Here is a 22,845-nt window from a genome sequence, read left to right as displayed (position 1 = left end):
AGGTAAGCATTTTCCCCCCGCCATTGAAACAGTTTTTAAAAGTGAAACCTGATGATTCAAATCTAGAGGTTAACAAAGTATTTGTGTTTTCTTCATTTAATTGTAGATTCACATACTGAATGATTCTGCAACGCAAATTGAACCTGCATCTTCTACAGCAATAAACTGTATTTCCTGTATGATACAGCAGAAAAACAAAACCATAAAGTTCACCATATAACTTCAGACAAACCTTAAGTCTCAAGAAAGATCAAAGCTCTCTCAACATAGGAAACATTTCATTGCTTTCAATGCAAAATGCTACACTCAGCCAGGTAAAGGACTCCTCCAGGCTCATCTGTCAGGAGACTGATTTTAGAGCTTGGGGAGAGAGGGGAAAAAAAACTTGACAATTTTACCTTCAAAAGAAGCCACCATACTGTGCAGGTTCCACAAAGACAGCTGGACAAAAAGAAATAGAATTTCAATAGCATTGAGAATAGAAACAACCCCATCCAAGAGAGCCTCACAAAGTTGTTAACGTAACCTATTTTACAGGTTTTACAATCTAAAGAGAACATAAGTAAAACAATATGCTCAGCAAAATATTTATGATGCAGTAAAAGCAGGCTGAGCAAGGCTTCAGATCTTAGCCATCAGACCATACCACCTCTAAACTGCCTGTCTTTAGTCCCTGTTTACTCCCTGAAGAACTGAGAACTAATGGGGAGAGAAGAGCTGAGGGTACCACACCTGTGGAAGGAAGAGCCTTGCAGGAGCCCCAGGCAGATGGGGAGTTCCAACAGACTCCCAGTGCAGATGGCCAAAATCAAAGAGTGTGGACTTTCATGTTAGAGCAAAACAGACAAACCCTTTGTACAGTTTTGTGTAAAATATGAACTTGAAGTAATTGCAAAGGAGGCATTTCACAACCTTTCATCCCAGCTCTCACTTTAATGAATGTAACATGTTTAGGGAAGTTATATGAAAAACAGTGCAAGTCCAAACTAGGTGTTCTCTGAAAATCAGAGGACTCAATGGGCTACAAGTAAACAGACTATATCAGAAATAAACCTAAAATTCGCCAAAAGCTTTAGCAGAATAACAACAGTGCAGTGGGTATCAAGTGTATTTCCTCTAGCACCTTCCATTCAATAAGTCTAAAAATACAACAGTTTCTCTAATCTGTATTTTACAAAGGGGACAAATCACTTGGCTTCTCTTTCAGCAAGGTCATACAAGGCTGTTGCAAAGCACTGAACATGGGTCTTCAGAGTCCTGCCCATGTGCTTCAAACAAATAAGAAACAAAGATGAATACAAAGAATCACAACAGATCCAAAGTTTTACTCCTAGTCTTTCATAAAGTACCTATTCTAAGTACAGGTACTAAATGTGACAGAAACGGCAAATAAACATTATTACTAATAGTAAGCCACTCAGTGCTGATTATTAATAGAGCATTAACAGTATATGACACATAAACATTTCAAGTACTGTTTATCAGCATGTTACTCTGTTATGATCAATATCAATAGGACAACATCAGCAACAAACAAAGTGCACCAAAAAATGGCACTTCATAAGGAAATCATCACCTAAAATAAAAGTTCATGGAAGAAATGCAGAGCAACAACAATCTACTTCTAGATTCTAGAACTACAGCTTCCAAAAAACTGGAAGAGCCAAACAAACAAACAAACAAAAAAGCTTAAAATAACAGCTTCTAGTAACAGACAAGATTATTTTGTCTTTAGATTTTAGTGGCAAGTCTGTTGCTTCCACATCCCCTCAAATGATTAAATAACCCTTTTGCAAGTCATGGCACCAGGAGCTTTATGGAAGATGGGCCAAAACAACTGAAACAGTCAAAATTTCCGAAATGTCACATTTTACTAGAGACAGTTTGCAAAATCAACACACTGATAAAACTGCAACTAGAACAAAGTAGAACAAAGCTTGTCCAATTCCCACTCCTCCCCACCTCCAAGATTACCAAGATTATTGAGGTTATAAACACAGAAGCCAGCACATTTTCAGGAGTCATATCATTAATTCTGCAAAGTGATTTAGCCTTGCTTGCTTTCAAGTTACCTAGTGTAAGGTTAAAAATAAATTCTTTAAACAAGTTAGGTCAAACCACTGTAGAGCAATTGGGTCCAGGTATAAATACTGAGTCAGCCAGGTAGGAACCCAAACCCAGATTCCATTAGAGAATGTGATACAAACAAGGGAATTGCTAAAAGGACTTGGTAAATATTAAAGAAGTAAAAGCCAGGAGGCTGAGTTGCTGCCATTTTTTGTGAAGGGCTCTGTTTCAATGGCAAGCGCTGCTCCCCCTCCCTTCCCTTCCCTCACTTCCAGCTCCAATTTCTCTACTTGGAAAAAACCAGCTGCTCTCAGGCCAGGCCAGCCCCTTCATTCCCCTTCCACATTTCCAAGCTTTCCTTCACACAGTTCCATAGCAAACCCCGAGTTTCTGCTCCATGAGACATTTCGTTCCTCTGAACACACCAAGGGTGATCTGCACATCCACACTCCTGTGCTAACACACTTACAAGAGAAAAGCAAACCAGTCCACCCTGCTCCCAGGTGGCACCCAACAGCAGTGCAGACATTCCAGCACAAGCTTTTAAGCCCATTCCACATCAGAGAATTCAGACCCTTGCCATTAGACTCAAACATGCACCAGGTCCTTTCTATATCCAGCTTCTTGTAAAGGAATGCCTACCAGTTCACTTCCGTGTTGCAATTTTCTTCAAAAACCAAAGAAAACACAGAAGAGTTTTTTTGTTCTTGTTTTTAAAGGCAACAAAAGTCAGACCAATAGTTAAGCCCAGTTAGCACCCAGTTCCAAGCAACCACGTACAGCCGATGGCAAGGAAGGACTAAGGTGGAGAAGGTTAAAAGAGGAAATGATTAATTCATTGTCATGTCCTCGAATAACCCACTTGAGATGTCATTGTCTGTAGCTGACCCCCCACCACCAGCGAGGGAATACCCGGGAAGGGGATGAGCAACAACATGGAAGTAAAGCCCTGCGTAAGTCACAGATCGATACTTCATCATCCACTTGTTCGCTTCTCGAGCTGCCACCTCCCCTCCGGGCTGACTCCTGCCGCCAACCCCACTCTTCATTCGCGGAGACCAGCTGGTCCCGCTTTCCTCACATCCCCCCGAGCACCAACACGGCCGAGAGAAACCCTCGTTGCAAGAGACGAGCACCTCCAAGATGAGATGAGAACCCCTCCTCGAAGGTGGACCCTCTCCCGCGGATGTCAGGGGCGCAGAGAGAACCCACCTCTCCCGGGGCCAAGCGGGCCCCCCCTCCCCAACCAGGTGGGCGCTGCCCGCACCCGCGGCTCTGCTGAGCGGGAGAGGAGGGGGGCGGAGTGGGGGGGACGGCGATCTAGGCCAGGGCGAAGCTTCCCCGGGGCGGCCGCCACGGAAAGTAGGGCAAAGCCGCGTCCCCCCGCAACCCGTCGGCGGGCGGCCCGGGGCTGGGCGGCCCGGGTGGACACCGACCGACCCGACCGAGGGACCGCCGGCCGGACAAAGCGGGGCCGGGCCCGCGGGGCCTCGGGGGCGGCTGAGGGGGGAGCGGCCGCGCGCGGGGACGGTTGGCCGGGGACGGGGCGGGTGAGGGGGCCCCACGCGCCCCCCGCGCGCGCGGTACCTGCCCGGTGCGCTCACAAAGCGGCGGCAGCGGCGCCCGCGACCGTCACGTGACCTCCCCTTCCTCCTCCTCCTCCTCCTCCACGCGCGCGCGGGGTCGTTTCCCCTCCACACGTGACGCGACGTGACGTGACGCGGTCGCGCGCAGCCCCGCCCCGCGCCCCTCACGCACCGCCAGCGCGCGCCCATCCACCGGCACCTTCTTCCGCTTCTGCCTCCCGCCCCCCTCCCGGTGACCACGTGAGCAGCGCGCGCGAGGGGGGAAAGCCGGCCCGTTCCTTTCGCCTTCACGTGACCGGGGCCCCGCCCCTTCCATGGCGCGCGCGGGGCGGGAGGAAGGGACGGGAGCGGCGGACTCCGCCCGCAGGCGCGTGAGGGCCGCCCTGAGGGACCCCCCGCCTTGGCGGCAGGAGCGATCCTCTGAGGGACCTCGGTAAAGGACGCCCAGAGGCTCCCCCTGGACGGGCCGCGGGACTTACCCTACGAGTGATCTCCTGAGAAACTCCCTGAGAAACCTCATGAGAGCCCATGCGAGGATTCCTCTGAGGAATCCTGTCAGGGACCGCGTGAGGGACACGCTGAGAAGCCCCCGTGAGGGGGCATCGAGAGGGACCCCCGTGGCTTAGGAACAGGGCATTTTGGAACCAATTCTGCACTTACATTAATGTAAACGTCGCCTACTCTTGCTAGGTTGGACACAGAGAGACATCCTGTTGACACTGGAGAAATCTAGGATAAAAGATAGCTGCACTACAGGAAGAGAAGATCAAGTAAAGTACGGTGGGGATTAATGGCAGCAGGGAGGAGCTGGTGCAGCAGAAGTGTGCTAGAGAGCTTGGTGCAGCTTCTGGCAGCCTGAAACCACCATGACGGGACAAGAAAGGATAGTCAATAATGCTTGACTCCCTGCAATTAGGAGTTTTGGATTGTGAGTCAGAAGAGGAGAAAAAACCAAAAATGTTTCTTCCATTTATGCTTTTTCCTGCTGTGCATTTTTTCTGATGTGTGTAGCACCTCTGGTTGCCCAAAATGCAGTCCTTACCTTTTGGGTACCATTGCAAGGCCTGACATGTTAAAGCCAGGCTTACTTACCTTGTGTGGAAGTTGATCAGTGATTGGTGCTGAGCAGACTGGGCTAGTGAAGGTGATGTTCAGATTGTTCAGCCCCTGGTGCCACCAGTTATAATGTCCCGTGGTCCTTGACCTTTGCTGTGGTCTGATACTCTTCACTGCTGTTTGCTCATCCTCTGTCTCTTGAGCCCATATTCTCCATGTAAGTAGAAAGGGCATGAAATCTGATTTTACTCTAAGCAGTATCTGAAAACTAATCAGTATTTTTCATGCTTCTGCCTTCTCTGCATAGAGTAGATACATTTAACCAGTCTCCATCCTTGACACTTACGGCATTGACGGGCAGGAGCTACAACAGATCCTACTGCTGAGACGCTGCAAGATCTCCCTGTTCTCATTTTTTCTTAGTAAGATAGAGGGTCTTTTGAACTAAATTGAATTTCACACCAAAGAGTGCACAGGTATTGTTGATTTTCTTGATGCATCTGTTGATATTCTGTTTTATTACTATTGCAGGGGAACAATTAATTACAGCTGTAAACAAAGTTTCACAAGCTTTGTGACAAATACGTCTGCAGCTCCATAATCTGTGTGGATTTAATCAGTATTATTAGCATTCTTCCATCGTGGTTTGGCAATCCTTTAATAATCAAGATGAAAATTTGGTGTGCAGCAAAAAACAACAGAGGCTGAGAGCTCTTGGGATGCTGTTGTCAGATGGTGTAGTGCCAGCTGGAATGTGTCTCTGAAAATCACACAGAATGCAGCCCAAGAGCATTTGTAATAGGAGAAAATAAGCAGGGATACCAGGACCAAAGTGTTGTAGACTCTTTCTGCTGTACATGGAGCAAATATAAATGAGAAAATGGCACTGCACTGACAAAGCTTCCAGAGAAGAACTAAAGGAATAAACTGGTGGAAGCTTGGGTACAAAGACCTTCACTTCAAATATTGATCAGGAGGAATTTCTTCACTGAAAGGTAGAGAAGCATTTGAATGAACTGCCCAGGGAGGTGGTAGAAGTATTCAAGAAATTATTAGATGTGATAATTAGTGCTCTGTTCTAATTGCCACATTGCTGATCAGTCACAGAATGGAGTCACTCTCTGGTGTCTTTTCCAACCTAAATGATCCTGTGATTCAGTACATCAGACTTCGAGAGAAGACCGTGCACTAAACACTGTGAAGGCTTGACCAGGCCTGTCAGGCAAATTCTACCTACTGCCTGTGTCAGGATTCTTATCTGCTGTTACAATGATTTGTAACCTCTTCAGTTTTTCATTCAGTAAATAACAGTCTGGTGCAGGTGCAAATCCAGATAGGCTATTTCGGCTTACTGCAGGATTGCTTTTCTCAGTCACTTTCTGCAGATTCTGAAACAGGCTGCAGTTCACACGCTACTGGCTGGACTCCACTGTTCTGGTGCTTGGCATTCTCCTTGCCTATCACATCTGTGAGTGGGGAAAACTGCTTGTGTTCCCTGTTCGTAGTGCAGGACTCTGCTCTGTGTTGCAGTAGAACCATGTTTTCTTGACAAGCTCAGGCGGTACTATCTTCCCTGTTGCTAATGCTCTCTCCCACTTTCCACACTACCAACCCTTCCCCCTCAGGCTCAGCAGACAGTTGGTCTGACTGAGCTGACATTCAGAGCAGTTTTTTGCTATCTATTCTGAAGTTTTTATTTTCTTAGTGCCCTGTTTTTGCTTTTTTTATATCACTTGGTCTAACAGAATACTGCTGTTTGCTGAAAACTGGTCTCACAGCCCTGACCATGATGACACCTCTTCAACAGCACTGCCTTTTTCCAAAATATATTGGAAAATATATTCTCAGAGAGTCAGCATAATCCAGGCTCTGCAAGAGGCTCAATATAAAGAAACCAATCTTGGCTTTCAGCTTTGAGCTGAGTTTGCACGGAATCTGTGCTGAAGCCCAGAAGATAATGGGGCTAATCTCAAATACTGATAGCCTGGTGGCTGTGGAGCCAACCAAGGATTGTTGGTACTAGCAGCCAGGGATTGTTAGCAATAACACACTGGGAGAATGAAAAGAATGTGGCTGCAGAAGGGGGCCACATGGAGATAGAGCCGCACATTTCTGGGATGAACATCTTTATTGTGGCTCCTGGAGATAAGCACAACACAATACAGCACAGGTGTAGGAATGAGGTCAAGAAGCAGGCATGGCTCTAGGATTATATGGAGACCACCAAAAACCCTGAAGCCTCCAACCCATTTCGACAGTAACTAAATTACACAGAAAGGGAGAAATTTTCCTCCAGTGCAGGGAAACTCATCTATAAAAAGGTATCCCTACGAAGCCAGGTATGTGTGTATCCCAGGACCCTGCACCCCAGCAGCTGCATCAGTGATGGAGCCAGCACTGCCGATTTCTCTCTCTTTGACCCTTCCCTTCTCCTCCTCTTTAATACATCTCTTTTTCTCTCTTCCCTTTGACCTCCCTCCTTGATCCTAAATCCATTGCTGTGTGCTTATAGGAGGTCAGAGACTAACATAAGGGTTTCCATGCAGAGTATGTAATTTACTAATAGAACTTTTTAAGATTTTTGAGGGCCCTCTTACTTTTGCTGTTTCTTTTGTCCATGAGCATCTGCGAATTTTAGGTGCTCCCTTCTCCTGTTGGGTGGGATGCCACAACATGATATTTTCCCTAAGTATAGTGGAAAATTTTGGTGGCAAATCTTTGGGCATATCTGGAGTTGCTGCTGCATTTAGATGTGGGGTAAAACGTTGTGGGGATGCTGCCAAGAAACGGGATCTAATGTGTTAGATTGTGCTGTTACACCTGCACAAGTAGAGCTTTCGCAACAATTGTACTTGAAAGGGGTGCCATTTACATTTTGGAAACAAGCCCTTCTGCTTGGGATACCATTCACAATGGTGAAGGCTGGAAGTATAATGATGTCATTGCATTCACCCTTCATAAAGCCCAGGCCGTTAAAATTCCTAACATCCATGGGCTGTATTAGTCCATCATGTCTAATCATCATTGTGGAATTTGGGCTGCTTGATCATTCATGTTGGGCTGCTTGAACATTCTTTAGAATCAGTATGTGCCTTGAGATGACCCTGTTCTCCAGATGGTCCCTGAAGACCTTGGTCCAAGTTTTCTTACCTTGTAGTTTGACTGTATGAAAAAGGTGATGCATTTTCATGCGACCAGAATCTGAAATTGTACTGCACAACCCCTTAACCCTACTGTTATTTTCCATTCTTTCAACCTTTTCCAGAAAACATTTTATCTGAATTTGTATTTATTTCCAGATTGTTGAGACAGTTCCACACATCTGAGCCTGATACTGGTCCTGCAGAACTTTGCTTAAACACCTATTTGGGAAGGATGCTGTCAGGGGTTAACCTGTGTAGTGCATGCTCTTCTAGTGGTGAGTGCTGAGTTTGTTCTGTCATATTCCCTGATTTCATTTTCTGATGTGCCTACCCACTGTTACCTCTACCAGCCAAAATGTTTCTGGGAATTAAACAGGCTGTAGTTAAACAGACTTGTTTTCCATACAACACTTGTTGTTTGGCATTAGCTGTGTATCTAGCCTTGAATTATCTATTGAGTCCTTCATCAGTTTTCCACTATTTTGTCTGTGATGTCAGAGAAAGTAGACTGCAGATGCCTGGTCACTTTGTCCCCTGCTCTAACAATGTCATGCTTTCTGCCTCTTAAAATTCCCCATGATTAAATAATCTCCAAGAAGCCAGAAGTTTCCTTGGCCAGCTCTTAAAGAACTTGGTGGGGCAGAACTGCAGTAGATGATCACTGAAGGTCTTTTAAATATTCTTGCACAGTGTTGCACACTGCCTCTTGCAGCACTTACAGACCATCTGCCTTTATCAGTTGGATTTTAACAAGCCTAGTGGAATCTCAACCGTCCCTTATTCCAGGTAAAATAAAGGATCCTGTAATGAATGGTAACAAACTAATAGTGTTGTACAGTGGAAGCTGGATTTGCACCATTTGCTGTTTTCCCCCATACTTCATCTTAGGATAAATTTCAAGCATTTTTATCCAGTGATACATTTTAGGAAAATGTTTTGAATAGTGTGTCCAAGGATATTTGCCAACTCTGGTTAAATGTCAGCCATCTGTTTTCAGTTTTAAGATGGCTGTTTGTAGATGCAGCAATTGGCAATGGCAAGAACAAAGCAGCGAGTTTGGGAGATCCCAGGGAACTGCAGGCTGATGAGCCTCCACCCAGCCCTGCCAAGATAATAATACTGAAAGCATCAAACACTGAGGACAAGAAGGTGAATGTCAGTTTGGATTTACACATGTCGGGCTCACTGGTCACCCTCTGTGATGAAACAACTGCCTTGATAAATGAAGGGAGAGGAGAAGGATGTTGCTCAGTTTGAGTAAAGTTTTCAGTGGTATTTGGTAAAAGAATATTATAGACAAACTGGTAGACTACAGACTAGGTTTAGGGAGAATGAGTCAGACTGAGAATTGCAGAGCTGCTGAGATAAGAGGTTGTGATGACTGGCACAAAGTCTCGTCGCTGGTTTTGTGACCTAGGTCCCAGGACCAATACACATTCAAGCTCCAGATGTTTTCCTTCTCTTCAAGCAACAAGTTGAGCAGCCTAGAGCACAGGACTAAAAGCTTTCTGCAAAACCAAATAAACTCCAAGTGCAACAGCAACAGCCTACAAGATAACAGAGACAGTAGGATTTTTTTAGAGTCAAAGCATATTTATACTGTTAAAAAGCTGAAGTTGGCTTTCTGCAATTAACAGGAAAAATGCCCCTATAAATACACATGGCAAGTCATCAAATCTCCTAGAATTTATTTCCAGGAAGGAAAAAGGTCTACATGAAGTGGTTTTATCAGGTGGCAAGATCATAAGCTGTTATAGCTTAATAGTGTTCTCCTGTCATCCTCGCTGGCTGGCTGCAGTGTGGTGTCCAGCAGCCCTCAACAGCGGTACACAGGCTGCCACCATAGCACATGAGGAAGTGAATCCTATTGTCTTAGTACTGACCAACCTTTCATCACCCTTTTGGCTCCAAGGCCTTTCTCGGGACTCGGATACATGGAGAAATTAGCCAGAATTGCCTAGAACACTGCAGTTATTTGGGGTGGAGTTTTATAGCAATAGTGTCACTCTCTCTCTGTCCAAAGACAACCTTTAATCACATTTTTCCCGGCTGTCTAGAATTTGTAAAATTTCTGTTTTATAGCTGAGTCCGTGTGCTTCACATTCAGCATGCATCAGGCACTGCCGTGGGTTTGTAGTGAGAGAGGCAACCCCCAGGACAGGAAACTTTTGACAACACAGGGGAAAAAAACCCACAGACATTGATTGTAGGGGTTACAAATCTTTCTGCTGACACTTCAGCATCCCTGAAACATGATTCTCACTCTGTTTATGTCTTTGGCACAAATTGTTCAAGCGATGTCTAGCTGACCTTTTGATTGCAGCTCTGCACTTGAGGCCTGTTGCTTCTCTCTCACCTCTCAGAGTACACTTCAGTGAAGAGGAAAGAGTAAGACCCTCTGTGCAGGGCAGTATTTTGGGGCAGCTAGCCCATAGTTCCCAAAAGTCATGCTGGCCATGTGGTCCCTTGAGCCTTGTAGGGGGCTGAAGCCCTCCTGACATTTGTTCTTCCAGAGGAGGCGTGAGAGAGACTGAGGAAGTTGGGAGACAAAGCACAGAGATTCTTGTTTTCTAATACACTCTGAACTTTCTCACTTTTAGTCTTAAAAATGGACCACCTCTTGCCCGAAAAACCATTTCAAGCTCTATGTCCGTGCTCTATGGCATCTCTTTATTTATTAATTCATTTACTGGACCTTGAAAGCACCCTGTATTTGAAAGACTATCCTGATCTTTCATGCAGAAACAGATAAGATGAATACAGCTATGGCTAGGAAGAACTAACAGAACATTGTGAAATTATTCCGAGTCCTGTCCTGGTTTGGCTTCCTCCTTGAGCAACAGCAGTGTCACCAGCTGGCAAGAGCTGAGGCCCCAAGTCACAGAGGTCAGAAACAAAATCACTTCCCAAGAAGGGAAGTGATGACAGCCAAGGAAACCTGCAGCAGCTGGGCTGGAGCTGGAGGCAGGCAGCAGATTGAGTGTTGAAAGGGGTAATGTTGACTGCCACATGTTTGTAGCCTACAGTAAAGGTATAGTTGATAACACACCATAGACCAGCTGCAGGCTCCAGGCCAAGGAGTGCAGTAGATCTCATTTTGGTTCCACAGACAGGAATAATGATTGTCACACATGCACATGCCAAGCAGGGCCAGTGAGAAAGCAGCAAGGGAGCCTAGATTGTTTGGCAGAAGGAGTGAAGGCTCTGGCCATGAAACAGTTAAAAATCCCTTCCTCCAGAAATGGTGAGCTGCCTTACATAAAGGAAGAAACTGATTCATCTGCACTGTGAATGGGAAAACAAGTGTGAATGGAACCTACAAAACAGGTGATGGGACAAAATAGATGAATGCTAAAATTAGCTACTTGGGGACAATTCAGACATTTTATTGCTGAGATTTAAGCAAGACATGCATGCAAGAGGAATTCAATGAATACCAACAGCTTTGGAATTTGTGAGCTCATTTTTGATCCTGTAAGTCAGCTGACAGGCTTCGCACTATCTGAATGCTGTAATCAATGGAGCATCTGAGACAGGTGGGGAGTTGGTAACCCTGGTTGCCAGAGCCCCCTCTAACTCATCATTTTCTGTATGTCTCCAGGGCCAGGAGCTTTGGTTTTCCTTTGCATCTCAAACAATTTGGTTAGAAGGCTCAGTGGAGTAACAGTGTTTGTGTTCCTATGTCTTTTTAAATTTTGCCCTTCCAGCATTCATAAGCATCAGTAATGCCTACAGGGAACAGAGATGGTGCAGCTGGAGACGTGGTCTCCCACTTGGCTTAAAAGCCTTTACTTACAAAACTTCAGTCTATCCACGATCATGGAAACTAGCCTCTCAGGATGAGGACAAGGGTGAAGACAGAGAAGCTGATTTTAGGCAGGATTTTAACCTCCAGCATGAAACTTAGATCTTAGTTATGCCTTGTCTGAAAAAATAACTTTCCCACTTACAGGCAGTGAAATAGGACAGCTGTGTGAAGGCCTCTCTTGTGCAGTGCACTCTCCTGTGCAGTGAAAATATTTGGGATGCAAGATCTCCCTAAAACCTGTACCTGACTGTCCAGCTACATTTACCTGTGCTGTTCAACACTTCTAAGAGGCAGATCCTTCTTAGAAAAATTTAAAAAGTGGTTGAAAGGAAACTCTTGCCTCTGAGCAAATGAGGTATCAGATGAGAACAGGAAGGAGATGCTTTAAAGCATAACAGTTGCAACTCTGCCAATAGAAAATGTCCTATGGAAGTAATGAGTATTACTACAGCTGTACAGAGAACTAGGACTGATGTTTAAGCCATGAAAAAACAAAAACAAGCTGAGATTCTGCTCTCAGATTATCAATCCACTCACTGGTAAAGGAAAAAGAACAGTTCACTTTGTTTTCATTGAATCAGTCATGTCCACACAGAGGCTGGACTGTTGCAGTAAGAAACCCAACTTGCTTTTAAACTGCCCTGGATTTACTTGCAATGGGATCTTAGCAAATAAGGGAAAATACCAGCCAAGCCAACACACTATACAAATACATTTTATTTAGAGATACCCATAGTAAGATGCACAAATACTTTTTGTTCACCAATTTTTAGATCACACGACTTCAAGTAGTGGAATAAAAACAAACTGCAGTTAATTACAATTATCTATGTAACAGGGCAGTAGTAAAAGATTCATTTGTCAGACTACAGCATGGTTAACGATACTCAGATGAGAATGTACAGGTCTAGGTATTTAAAAAGTGCATGGGGCAATGCCACATACACTAACATGCTTCTTCAAAGAGCAGTATCTTTCTGGCATGTGAACACAGTAACCCGGTTAATGCAAGAGGGAAAATAGGCTCGTAATTTGATCTGGAAACGTATCTACTAAAAGTTGTCCTCCTAACAGCAAATTATTTGTGACTGACACATGGAAACCAATTTGTAAAAATCAGTTACATTGTCCATGTAGTCAAGCAACACACACAACCTAAAATTTAAAATTATCTGTTCCAGTCTACACCTTCACAGTTTTTACACAGTCTTCTTCAAAACAGTCCGGAATACTTAATTGCATTTAACAATCTGGTGGAAGAGCTGTAATCTGAGCTCCACACTCCTGCATCCATAATGAGTTCTTCCAGAAGAGAAATCTCAAGCTTCAATTTTTTTTTTAAAAAAAATACCATGTTCCACCTGCAAGGACATCAACTGGCTCACATATTGCTTGGTTTATTTTTAAATTCCCATGTAAATGGAGGTAAATGTAGGAAGCTTCACTGGTCTGACAGAATAGCTGCATTGGTTTAAAGTTATATTTAAAACACATGGAACCTGGATTCTTTTCTCCAGGTCTCTCTCAAACCAAGGAAATTCATAATGTTCCACTACTCAATGCAGTCCCCATTTTGTTTTTAAATAGGGATAGGGCTGAATAGCGCTTGGGAAAGACCAGCAAGGACTGTTGTGTGGGTGATTACATACAAGACAGCAAGAAACACATTAAATCAGTCTTCAGGTAATCTTCCATTGCAAACGAGAGCAACAGAGACTGACTTTGCATTATAGTAGAGAGGCACACTTTGCACTGATGGACAGAAAATCTCAGTTTACAATTGCAACCTTCTGTGGCTTAAAGCACCACCTAACTTCCTATTAAAGAAATTTTTAAAAAAAGAAACTAAAAACCCCTTAACTAATGTTCTTATACTTCAAATTCATAAGCTGCTCCCTCACCTGTTCTACTCAGAGACCTTACTACTTGTGTATATGCAGCTACTTTCCTCCTTGTTTGTCTAAGAAATCCTTGTTTCTGTGCGCCTTTAGAATAGACAGATAATTCTGATGCCTCAGGATAGGCCCCTGTACTATGTTCAGGAGTTGAGAAAGTCAGTATGGTTTTGTACATTTGCAGAATAAATACAATAAATACCAGAATAAAAACAAGAAAAAGCCACTGAATTGCAATAACCAGCAGTATGGGAATAAACTCCATGGAACAGGAGTGACTTTGGAGCAAACCTTTTTGGACTGAAAGGGTTGTGGTAGTCCAGGAGGATACCTAGAGCTGAGTAAATGACTAAGGACCATTGTGAGCAAACCAGTGCTTAAGCCACTTTTAAACTAAGAAGTTTAAAAGTGTCGTGGAGCTCTAACAGGTGCCCCCAGGCTTTGCAGAACTTGGTACCTGAACTAGAAAACCATGAGAGAACAGGGAACTTGCTCCAATCCCAGGCATCAGTGTGACAAGATGTGAGTGAGGCTGGGACAAGAGACTAAGACTGGAGACAGCATTTTGAACAAGAGGGACAAAGCCTACCAGAAGTTACTTACCCAGTTCTTTCCATAAGAGTCCCAGTATCACACCTGCAGTGTGAGAGAAGCCCAGAGCAACCAGCTGAAGCTGTAAATCAGAGCTGGCCTGTTACATCCCTGCACTGTCAACAGCCAGCCAAATGGAGGACAATGCAGACAATGCTCTTTCACTCCATCATCCCTGCACAAAGCTTGTGGAGGGGGCTGGTGGCAGCTGTGAAGTTACATTAGTCACAGAGTCACTCATGAAAACAGAGACAAATGCATGGTAACCTTGAATATTAAAGGAGAAGACTAAATCACCACTGGGGAAACTATTTTCTCCTCATGCCATCTTCACATCTCATCTGAAGAGGGATGACCACCAGTTTTGAAAGCTCTGGGAGCAACTAATTTATAGTGATCTAAGGCATGATGGCAGAAACCCTCAAGGCCTACCCTTCAAACACTCCATTGCCAGCTCACCTTGGAGCATAGCCATTGTCATTCTTGCTGGATAAAGTACATTAGAATAACACTTCTCTTTTGAGCACAGGGTTATTGTTTTGCTCATATCCCTACTCTTTTATAATTCCACCCCCTGAAAAATAAATCTCTGGAGTAAGCCTTTAAATGAGATCAAGTCAGCAACTCATTCTCCTGGTATTGCCCTGAATGAAACCTTCAGTTGAGACTACAAGTAGCAGCTGAAGATGCCAGTTCTCTGGCTAAACCACTACAGATCAGTTTGACGAATACACTGGGTGAAGGCACAGCGCACCTCCACTTCCTGATTTGCTGATACCCACTGAACAACATGGACACAAGAGGATTTCAGCTTCTGCAGACTGTGCAGGGGTGGAGTCTCCACCTGCAAGACAATGCATCCAGCCATGGAAGTTTATGGTGAAAGCATATAGTGATCTTGCCACACTGGGCTACAGGTTTTATTTTTATTATGACTCGATAGTTTGCAGAGTAGGTAGATGGCTTTGAACTGATTGTTACAGGTGAACTAGGAAGAAACGGGAGAAAAGGAAGATGCTAAAGATAGTTTTCTGAGTAAAACAAATGGATTTAACTTAGTTTTCTATCATAAAAACAGCACCTTTCCAAATTTAAAGGACCTCTGAAATTAGCATGAAGGAAAAAGGATTCCACAGTAAGTCTGCACTGTGGTACAGAGAAAACAGATAGTTAGCACAGAATACACACAAACCTTAGAGCTCTGTGACCATGCATTAATGTCAATACACTGCTGACTAATCATGCTGATTCTAAATACAGAGGTAGCCTCATGGATCAACAGAATGCAGTACTATAATTCACCTAATTATACATAGGCATGTCCACAGAAGGCCACAGCAAGTGAAGATGTGTATGTTCCTGTTTTCATGCTCTTATGAGACAATATATCAATTGTACTGTCTGCATAAGAGTTAGAAACTCAGCCCAAATTCAAGATGTCAGTTTGAGGTTTGTAAACAAATATATCTTTAGAAAACTAAGCCAAATGTAATGTCTTTGTATAGAAAAAAACAACAACGAAGAATAAAACCTTTCGAGAGAGGAGAAACAAATTGTAAGGTAACAAACACTGAGCCCCATGTGCAGGCAGGCTGGTTTCACATACTATCTGTGATTTCCCACTGTTCCATTTGCAAGCTGGATCAATAACTTGGAACAGGTTTATCTTACAGTTAAAAAATGTGCACTGTAATATTTGAAGAGAGCTGTTACTACTTTGTTTGACAGCTTCTGTGATAGTTCAGGATTCAGCGCTGTTTCTGATACCGCTCATGACAGAAACAAGCTGAGAAAGCCTCTGTTATATGGGTGGATTTGGAGAATTTGTTAACAAACATCAGACCCTGGATTCAGAACAAAAGCCATCAAGAATCAGCAAGTCCTGATTATTTTTTTCCCCTCAAGTCTTTGGGTCTTATTAAAAGTATTTGGGGAAAAAAACATTGAAAACAGTTCAGTAGGACATTTTACCTTCAGGCAACAAGTTATGATCACTGCACATTTTAAAACATCTTGTGTATTTGTGCATGTTATGCACCACAGGCAGTAGGAAGATCCAGAATTTATGTACACACTAACAAACAAGCAAGCACTGACAGGTGTCACTGGCAAGACTGTTTCCATGACCAACCAGCACATTGATTTGTCTACACCACATCCTAACACAAATGAAACAAGTTACAAGTAACAGTACAAATCTGTTGCAATTTCAACACATACATCTTAGAAAAAGACAATGCATGTACCCAGCGGTGACAAGTTTGAGATAACTTTATAAAGATTTCAAGGTACCAGAAGAGGAAGGCACATTTAACCTCTGGTTGGTCCATTTCGGTACTATTTGGATGAGTCATAGTGATTTATACCCTGAGACTGTGGGAGGCCTTGAAAATGAAAAGAGACCATGTGAATGAGCAAATAAAAAGTACAAGTTTAATGAGATTGTAAGATTCAGCACCTGAATTTTCCCTTTTTGTAAGGGAATCTAGAAAAGCTGTTCCTAAGAAAACACTGTATTGACTAATGAATTTTTTGTCCTGAAGGAAAAGAATCATTTCAAAAGAATCTTGGACTAAAGACATTGCACTGTGTTTTAAGGGGTTTTATACACCCTCTCAGTTTCAGTACAGCAACCACAATTTGTATTCAATTAAGTGTTGGTGGTTTTTGGGGTATAGAAACAGTCAGACAGCCCACATTTTCCCAATTCTGCCAACCCCAGCACGCCATTTTAAACCTGTGTGCACTTTCTTAGACCATACTGCTCCCAGGAGGATACTAGTGGAAAGGCTGTTAGGATATGGGAAGATTCCTTTCTGCAAGAGCATTCTCTAATTAGCCAAGTACCACATGGTTTTCATGAAAAAAACCCAACATCACAAGCAAAAGGATACTTCTTAATTTTACCATTGCAAAAGCACAGAGAATCAGGAATGTCAGAGATATATACTTGATCTCTCAAAGATATTTCCGATTATGTATTTATGTATCCCCTCTAGTTTTTAAATTCTTCAGTCCCAAAAATCCCAAGAGCCATGCCAAACACTCTTTGCCTTTTACTGTTTCTCTGGTAGTCCTTGCCCATCCTCATAAAGTGCTCACATACAGGGGGAAAGGACACCACCTCACAGAAGACATGGCTGTATTCTCTTTTACACTCTCCCTTGTCCTGGGGTGTCTGCTTCAGAATTTCAAGTAAGTTATACTCAGAAATGCATTTTAAGTTGAGGTCACACTATCGGCTCAGACTGTGGGGTGGCCTGCAGGGCGCACAGGGATTTTCACTTGGCTTTAAGCTAAAAAGTTTGTGCCTGGTAGCTCAGGAGTCCCTGGCTTAGCATGGGCTGGCCAGAGGATCAGCTCCACCTGCATGACACACAGCTCTGAAACAAAATTCCTTAGGAACAAGCTGTAGCCCAATCCAGTAATTCAGTCATCGTAATTGCAAAAGCAGCTAAATAAGACAGTATTAGACACCTTGGAAAAGTGCATTTTTTGAAAATAAGGGTAACTGACTGCTAAAAACAGACCTCCCACCTGGCTGCTGAAAGATGCTGCTGCTTTCCCTTATGCAGTAACTGACAGCCCATGTGTCCTTGGTTTCTTGCAAACAAAGCAAAAAAGTGACATCGTGAAGTATCTAGGCAAGCCTGCTTTGTTTCACACCTGCACCAGGTAAGGCACAGCAGTTCAAAAGGTCTGTAAACGCCTCTCAGCAAAGCACCACTCGACATAGCTGGATCATAAATGTGATCTTTCAACTTTGCAGCTACAAGCTATAAACAAAGCAAGTGCTCAGGTGAAGGAGTAGGATGAAATTTCAGAAGAGAATGATCCCCAAGTATCTTAATACTGTAGATACAAAAAGCTGCCAAAGCCCTAAAATGGAGGCAGCAAATATAAACCCCTTAATTCAGGAGTTCCTCTCATGAAGAGAGTCACTCACAATATGAATGTAACTTTTGTGAACAGACTAAGTCCAGCAAGATCACTGGGCACTCTTGCAATGATCTTAAAAATGGATCTGTGAGGAGAATGAACAACTAAGATTAGGAACATAAACCTATTATCAATTATTCTTTGGTAATTTACTCACCTCAAACTAACACCAGCAGCACTGATGAGGGAATCAAACAAATGGACTTGATTCTTTACTGCAATCCTAAAAAGCACTGGAGGAGAGCACTAGCAATTCTCCCTACAAGACTTGACTGTACAAGGGAGAAACCTGGGGGAATAAGGTGTTTAGTGAAGAGGGTAAACACAACTCTTATTACTTTGCTCAAGCCAAAATTGCAAAGTAGCTTCTGATTCCTTAGGATCATCCCATTACCTAACATCCAGCTGTTACTGAGGAGTTTCTACCCAGTATTTATAAGCTGGGTATTATCAAACCCGTAACTGAGTCACTAGTTTGATTACCTGTCATGAATACTGAAAATGTAATCCCAAAAATACCCAAATTATCATGGTAGTCTACTGAAAAGATCTGAGCAGTAAAATTAACTGCTTCCTAAATTCACTGGTAGCACAGAAGATGCCACATGACTGAGAAGTCAATAGCAGCCAGTCTGAAGGCATGTTATGCTGAATGTTCTCTCCTTCAAGCAAGATAAACCAGAGTATGTTCCTTGGAACAGACTGCTACTGTGTAATCATATCAGACAAACATGTACAAGGGCAACTGCCCAGTTCAGTAGTCTGAGCCAGCCTTCAACTTATACCCAGTTAAAATAAAGCAAATTGAAGGTCTTGAGCACAGGTTGACAAAATGCCAGCAAGCCTGGTCCTGCTCAGCAGAGGTCACCTCTGCAAGGGCAATATTGCTACAGCAAATACTGGTATCATTTGGGTATGAAGAGGCAACCTCAAACAAACCAGTCGAGCAGGAAAGACCAAGGGAGGGAAATGTTGAACAAACAGTGGAAAAGGTAAGATAGTCTGAAATTACACATGTCATTGGGTCTCAGCAGCGCCGAACAAACTGTTCAAGAAGCTACTGAAGTGCAGTCACCAGACTGAGCTCATTCCATTGCACAGATGTATCTCTTTTGAACAGCAAGGTACCCAACTTGCCTCTCTGCAGAGCCTCGAGGCTCCCTGCTCTGCAGCCATTCCTGCACTTGGATGGGAAACCCACTCATTTCTTACCATAATCCTGAATTTCAGTAGATATCTAACCCAACAGGACAAGGAAATCAAGGTCAAGAAGAATTCAGTTTTTCTCCTATTACTTACCTTTGGACAATTGGCATATCATCACCTTTCTGTACCTCAGTTTCTAACAGTGACTAGAGCAAAAGTTATGTACGACCAACCACAGAAACATTCTGAAACTTAGTATCTATATCGCTATAAGCATTTAAAACCACTGAAACTAGCTAAAAATTATCTAGCCCAAATTGTTTGTGTGCTTGCAGCACTATCTGGTTTGATTCCTAATTTTTGTGGGGATTTTCATACAGCAACAAAGATGGCTCGTACCATGAGAACTTATTTTTGCAAGAAAGCATCCTGAAAGCAGAATGCACAAAAGCATGTGAAACTTGAGCAATTTTACATTATTGTCCAGATTCATCTGAGAATTGTGCAGAGCTTTCTATGAAGAAAAAAAAAAAAAAAAAAAAGAGGAAAAGGGCACTCACATTACCAGCCTTTAGGAGCACATATTGAGGTACTTGTGGACATCACAGTCAGCAGGAAGAGAAAATTTCTAGTGGTGCCTCTTTGGTAACCTAGAGACTGCAGAAAAATCGGCCTCTGTGTTTGAAGGCCATACACATACTCTTTTTTTCTCCTACCATAGCCTAAAATATATTTCAATTAATAGATCAACATCTAGGGCTAGAGTTTCCAGACCAGGTGTCTCCCTTTGGCACTGCTGACACTAAATACCCAGGTATTACCTATTGCTTCAGCATAACTGGAGGACAATCAGGTAGACTAAAGTGTTTAGCTTCTTTAAAAAAATAAAGATAAAAACTTCAAACCAAACCAAAATTTAAAAAAAACAACAACAACAAAATAAAGCAGAACATGTTCCTTGTGACAGATTGATCTTACACAGTAGCTGTAGAAATACAAATCCTGCCATTCTTCTCCAAGAATTTTTTTTTCATATACTTCCAATTTTCTATGCCCCTAAAATAACCGAAGCAGGTATCCCATGGTGTATGATTTTACCTTTTCAGAGAAAAGCCTAGCCTGTCTAGCTGTATACCTAGCACCTTGAACTAATACAGTTTAAGCAGCCAGGCCACAGTGGGAAGTATTGTGAAACACTGGAAGATGATCTTGTGAAGCACCTGTGTTGAAGTTCAATGCTAATTATACTTCTGGGACAGGTGCACACCTGGGAGAGAGTTGTCTTGCCAGGATTTCCACTCCAAAGAGAGGGACCTGCATTCCTTGTAGGATTTCTAAACTGGTCTCCATACTAGCTGGAACTTAAGCCTGATGCTAACTGCTTGGTGTTACTGATGAAGATACTGAGTAGAAGGTGAGAGAAACTGCAAAGACACATGCAGATTAGCTCTGAGCTGTGGGCAGGAACTACAATAGTAGCTGTGATCTCCCACAGAGATGGGAGAACAGACCATGTCCCAGCCTTGTCTTTCAGTTTCAACCAACTGCCCATTTGGCAACAACACTGAGGTACACGCTCTACCAGTGTCAGGGGAAAGGCATTAATTCCAGCAGAGGACAAAGGCATCACTAACAAGCTGAGAGTTTGGTGCCTGCCAAAAGGAGGAAGTCTTGCCTTTTAGCTGAGTATTGGGTAAAACCATCACCCTGGGAGGCACACACTTCATAGCTGGACCTGAAGGGCACTGGACCTGTTCTCCAGTCCCAGGTGAAGTTGAAGGGAGTCTGAATGCAGAAGGCAGCAGGGGGTTCTGGAAAAGCCTGAGCCTCTCCTACAGCATATGCTAGCACAAAGTGAGGGAACACCAAGCTACCCTCCTTCAGAGAAAGCTTATCGCTTGCATTAGTAAAGTGTGAGATGCACCCTTTAATCTTGGAGAAAAAGAATAGTTTATTTATTCCATTGGCTTATTTGAGCAGATGGCCAACCAGAACAGCAAAAAGGGGAAAAATTTCCACAATCTGGGATAAAAAAGGTCCTAGGTTTTATGAAGTTTATGAAGAGCCTATAAGATACCCTTACAGCATACTTAGAAACCGTATTTCATCTGGAGAACAGACAGATTTAGTTCATTTTGAATAACTAGCCCCCATTTCCTCTCAGCACCTCTGCAGCCCTCAATGTAATGTCACCCTGCAACAGCCACGCTGCAGAACAGCCTATACAAACTCCAGTTGTGCAAGCTGATACCTGGGATGGGCAGTGAAGAAACAGATCAATTTTTGCTCCTAGCACTGCTGAAAACTACCATTCAATCACAAATGCACTTTTAAAAACTCCCACACTTTGGATTCAATGGGCAATATCCCCAGGGAATCCATCCCTGGGCTCCAGTGAGTACACCTTAAAATTACCATATCCCTCTATGTATAAACAGTGTCATTAGACTTGTACTTTTAAAAAATACGATCAACCCAGGCCAGGGCCAGGCTCTGCAGATAAAGTAGTAGCTTATCTCTTATAAATATTTTTAATAATTTTTAATTACAAGTAGTCCTCACTCCAGGTAATGTAACTGACACAAAGTACCTGCATACATGCAGCCCCAAGACTTTCACAGAAAGTTCAGGAGCAACCACTCTGTAAGAAAGAAATCCTGCCTCACAGCAAAGTAGAGGAGGGGGCACATGGCCAAGACAGCCTTAATGGAGGGAAGAGTCATTTGGAGTAAATACAATAAAAAAGGATTTAAAACCCCTCCAGATAAAGGATCAAGGAAGTTAAAGCAAAAAACTAGTTCAAAAAAGATGTACAAAACTGTTGAAGACCAACAGAAAACTCTGCCAAAAAATAACTTGTGTTTAAATCAGGAATCAATGGCATCACACAATTTTGTTGTTAAAAAAAGGAAAAGTGGAAATCTGTGTAAAGATCAGCATCAGAATGAAGAGTTATCATTAGCTCCAGAGACCAGCATAATTCCCATGAAGTCCTGATGGAAGAGGGCCTCCTGCCACAAAGAGTTTCGTTCCAGACGAGTCGTAGCAGTGGGTGTAAACAGCATTTGGGAAGCAATTTATGTCAGAAAAATAATTCCTCCAGGTTTCATCATGGTTCTGTTAAAAGAAAGTTTGGATCATTACTGTTGCCAAACAAATCCAAAAACCTGTTTCACAAAAGCAGAAGGTAGCTTCCAGAGCCTAGAAAGGGATATTTTCTCTTAACAATCCTGAAGCTTCATGAAAGGTCAACTAAAAGATACCTGAGTTGTCCTGAAGCTTTATCTGAGAACATTTAGGCCAAGCATTGGAACACTGGGAGGTGAGGGGACACTGCACTGATACAAAAGATAATGGAGCTAAATTAAACAAAGCCATTAACCATTTTATGATAACATACAGGAAACCAAAGTCAAGTGCCTGCCATGGCATTACCTCAGGAAGCCACAATTTCTAAAACTGCACACAATTAAACTAAAACTCTTGCTTTCAGTACCACATTAGATTTTTTTTACCATAGCTTTAAAAAAAGAAAACTTATTTTCTGTTCAAAAACTAGAAGTTAGATTACATTTGAATATATAAAGATAGAAAATCTAGTTCATTTTTGAATC

General features: G+C 43.0%; 2 protein-coding genes across 11 annotated transcripts in view; both read right to left on the bottom strand.

Moving 5' to 3' along the window:
* Positions 1-3,896, bottom strand: part of UBAP2 (ubiquitin associated protein 2) — a 162,807-nt gene extending 158,911 nt beyond the window's left edge. For 6 of the 9 annotated variants that reach the window (XM_056514687.1, XM_056514688.1, XM_056514689.1 and 3 more), the window contains exon 1: positions 3,826-3,887. The gene's annotated coding sequence lies outside the window, so the exon portion shown is untranslated. Of the gene's footprint in view, positions 1-3,279; positions 3,546-3,825 lie in introns of those variants that run through there. The other 3 variants (XM_056514696.1, XM_056514691.1, XM_056514690.1) reach the window with 2 other exon arrangements.
* An 8,463-nt stretch (positions 3,897-12,359) lies between these two features.
* DCAF12 (DDB1 and CUL4 associated factor 12) overlaps positions 12,360-22,845 on the bottom strand; it is a 32,440-nt gene continuing 21,954 nt past the window's right edge. For both annotated transcript variants that reach the window (XM_056514685.1, XM_056514686.1), the window contains exon 9: positions 12,360-22,348. In XM_056514685.1, the coding sequence (XP_056370660.1) occupies positions 22,190-22,348 (159 nt within the window). In that variant the 3' untranslated portion in view covers positions 12,360-22,189. The remainder of the gene's footprint in view (positions 22,349-22,845) is intronic.

Source organism: Oenanthe melanoleuca, chromosome Z, assembly GCF_029582105.1.
Source record: "Oenanthe melanoleuca isolate GR-GAL-2019-014 chromosome Z, OMel1.0, whole genome shotgun sequence".
In the NCBI taxonomy this organism is placed as follows: Eukaryota; Metazoa; Chordata; class Aves; order Passeriformes; family Muscicapidae; genus Oenanthe; species Oenanthe melanoleuca.
The sequence above is the reverse complement of the archived record's forward strand: the minus strand, read 5'-3'. Positions and strand labels throughout refer to the sequence as shown.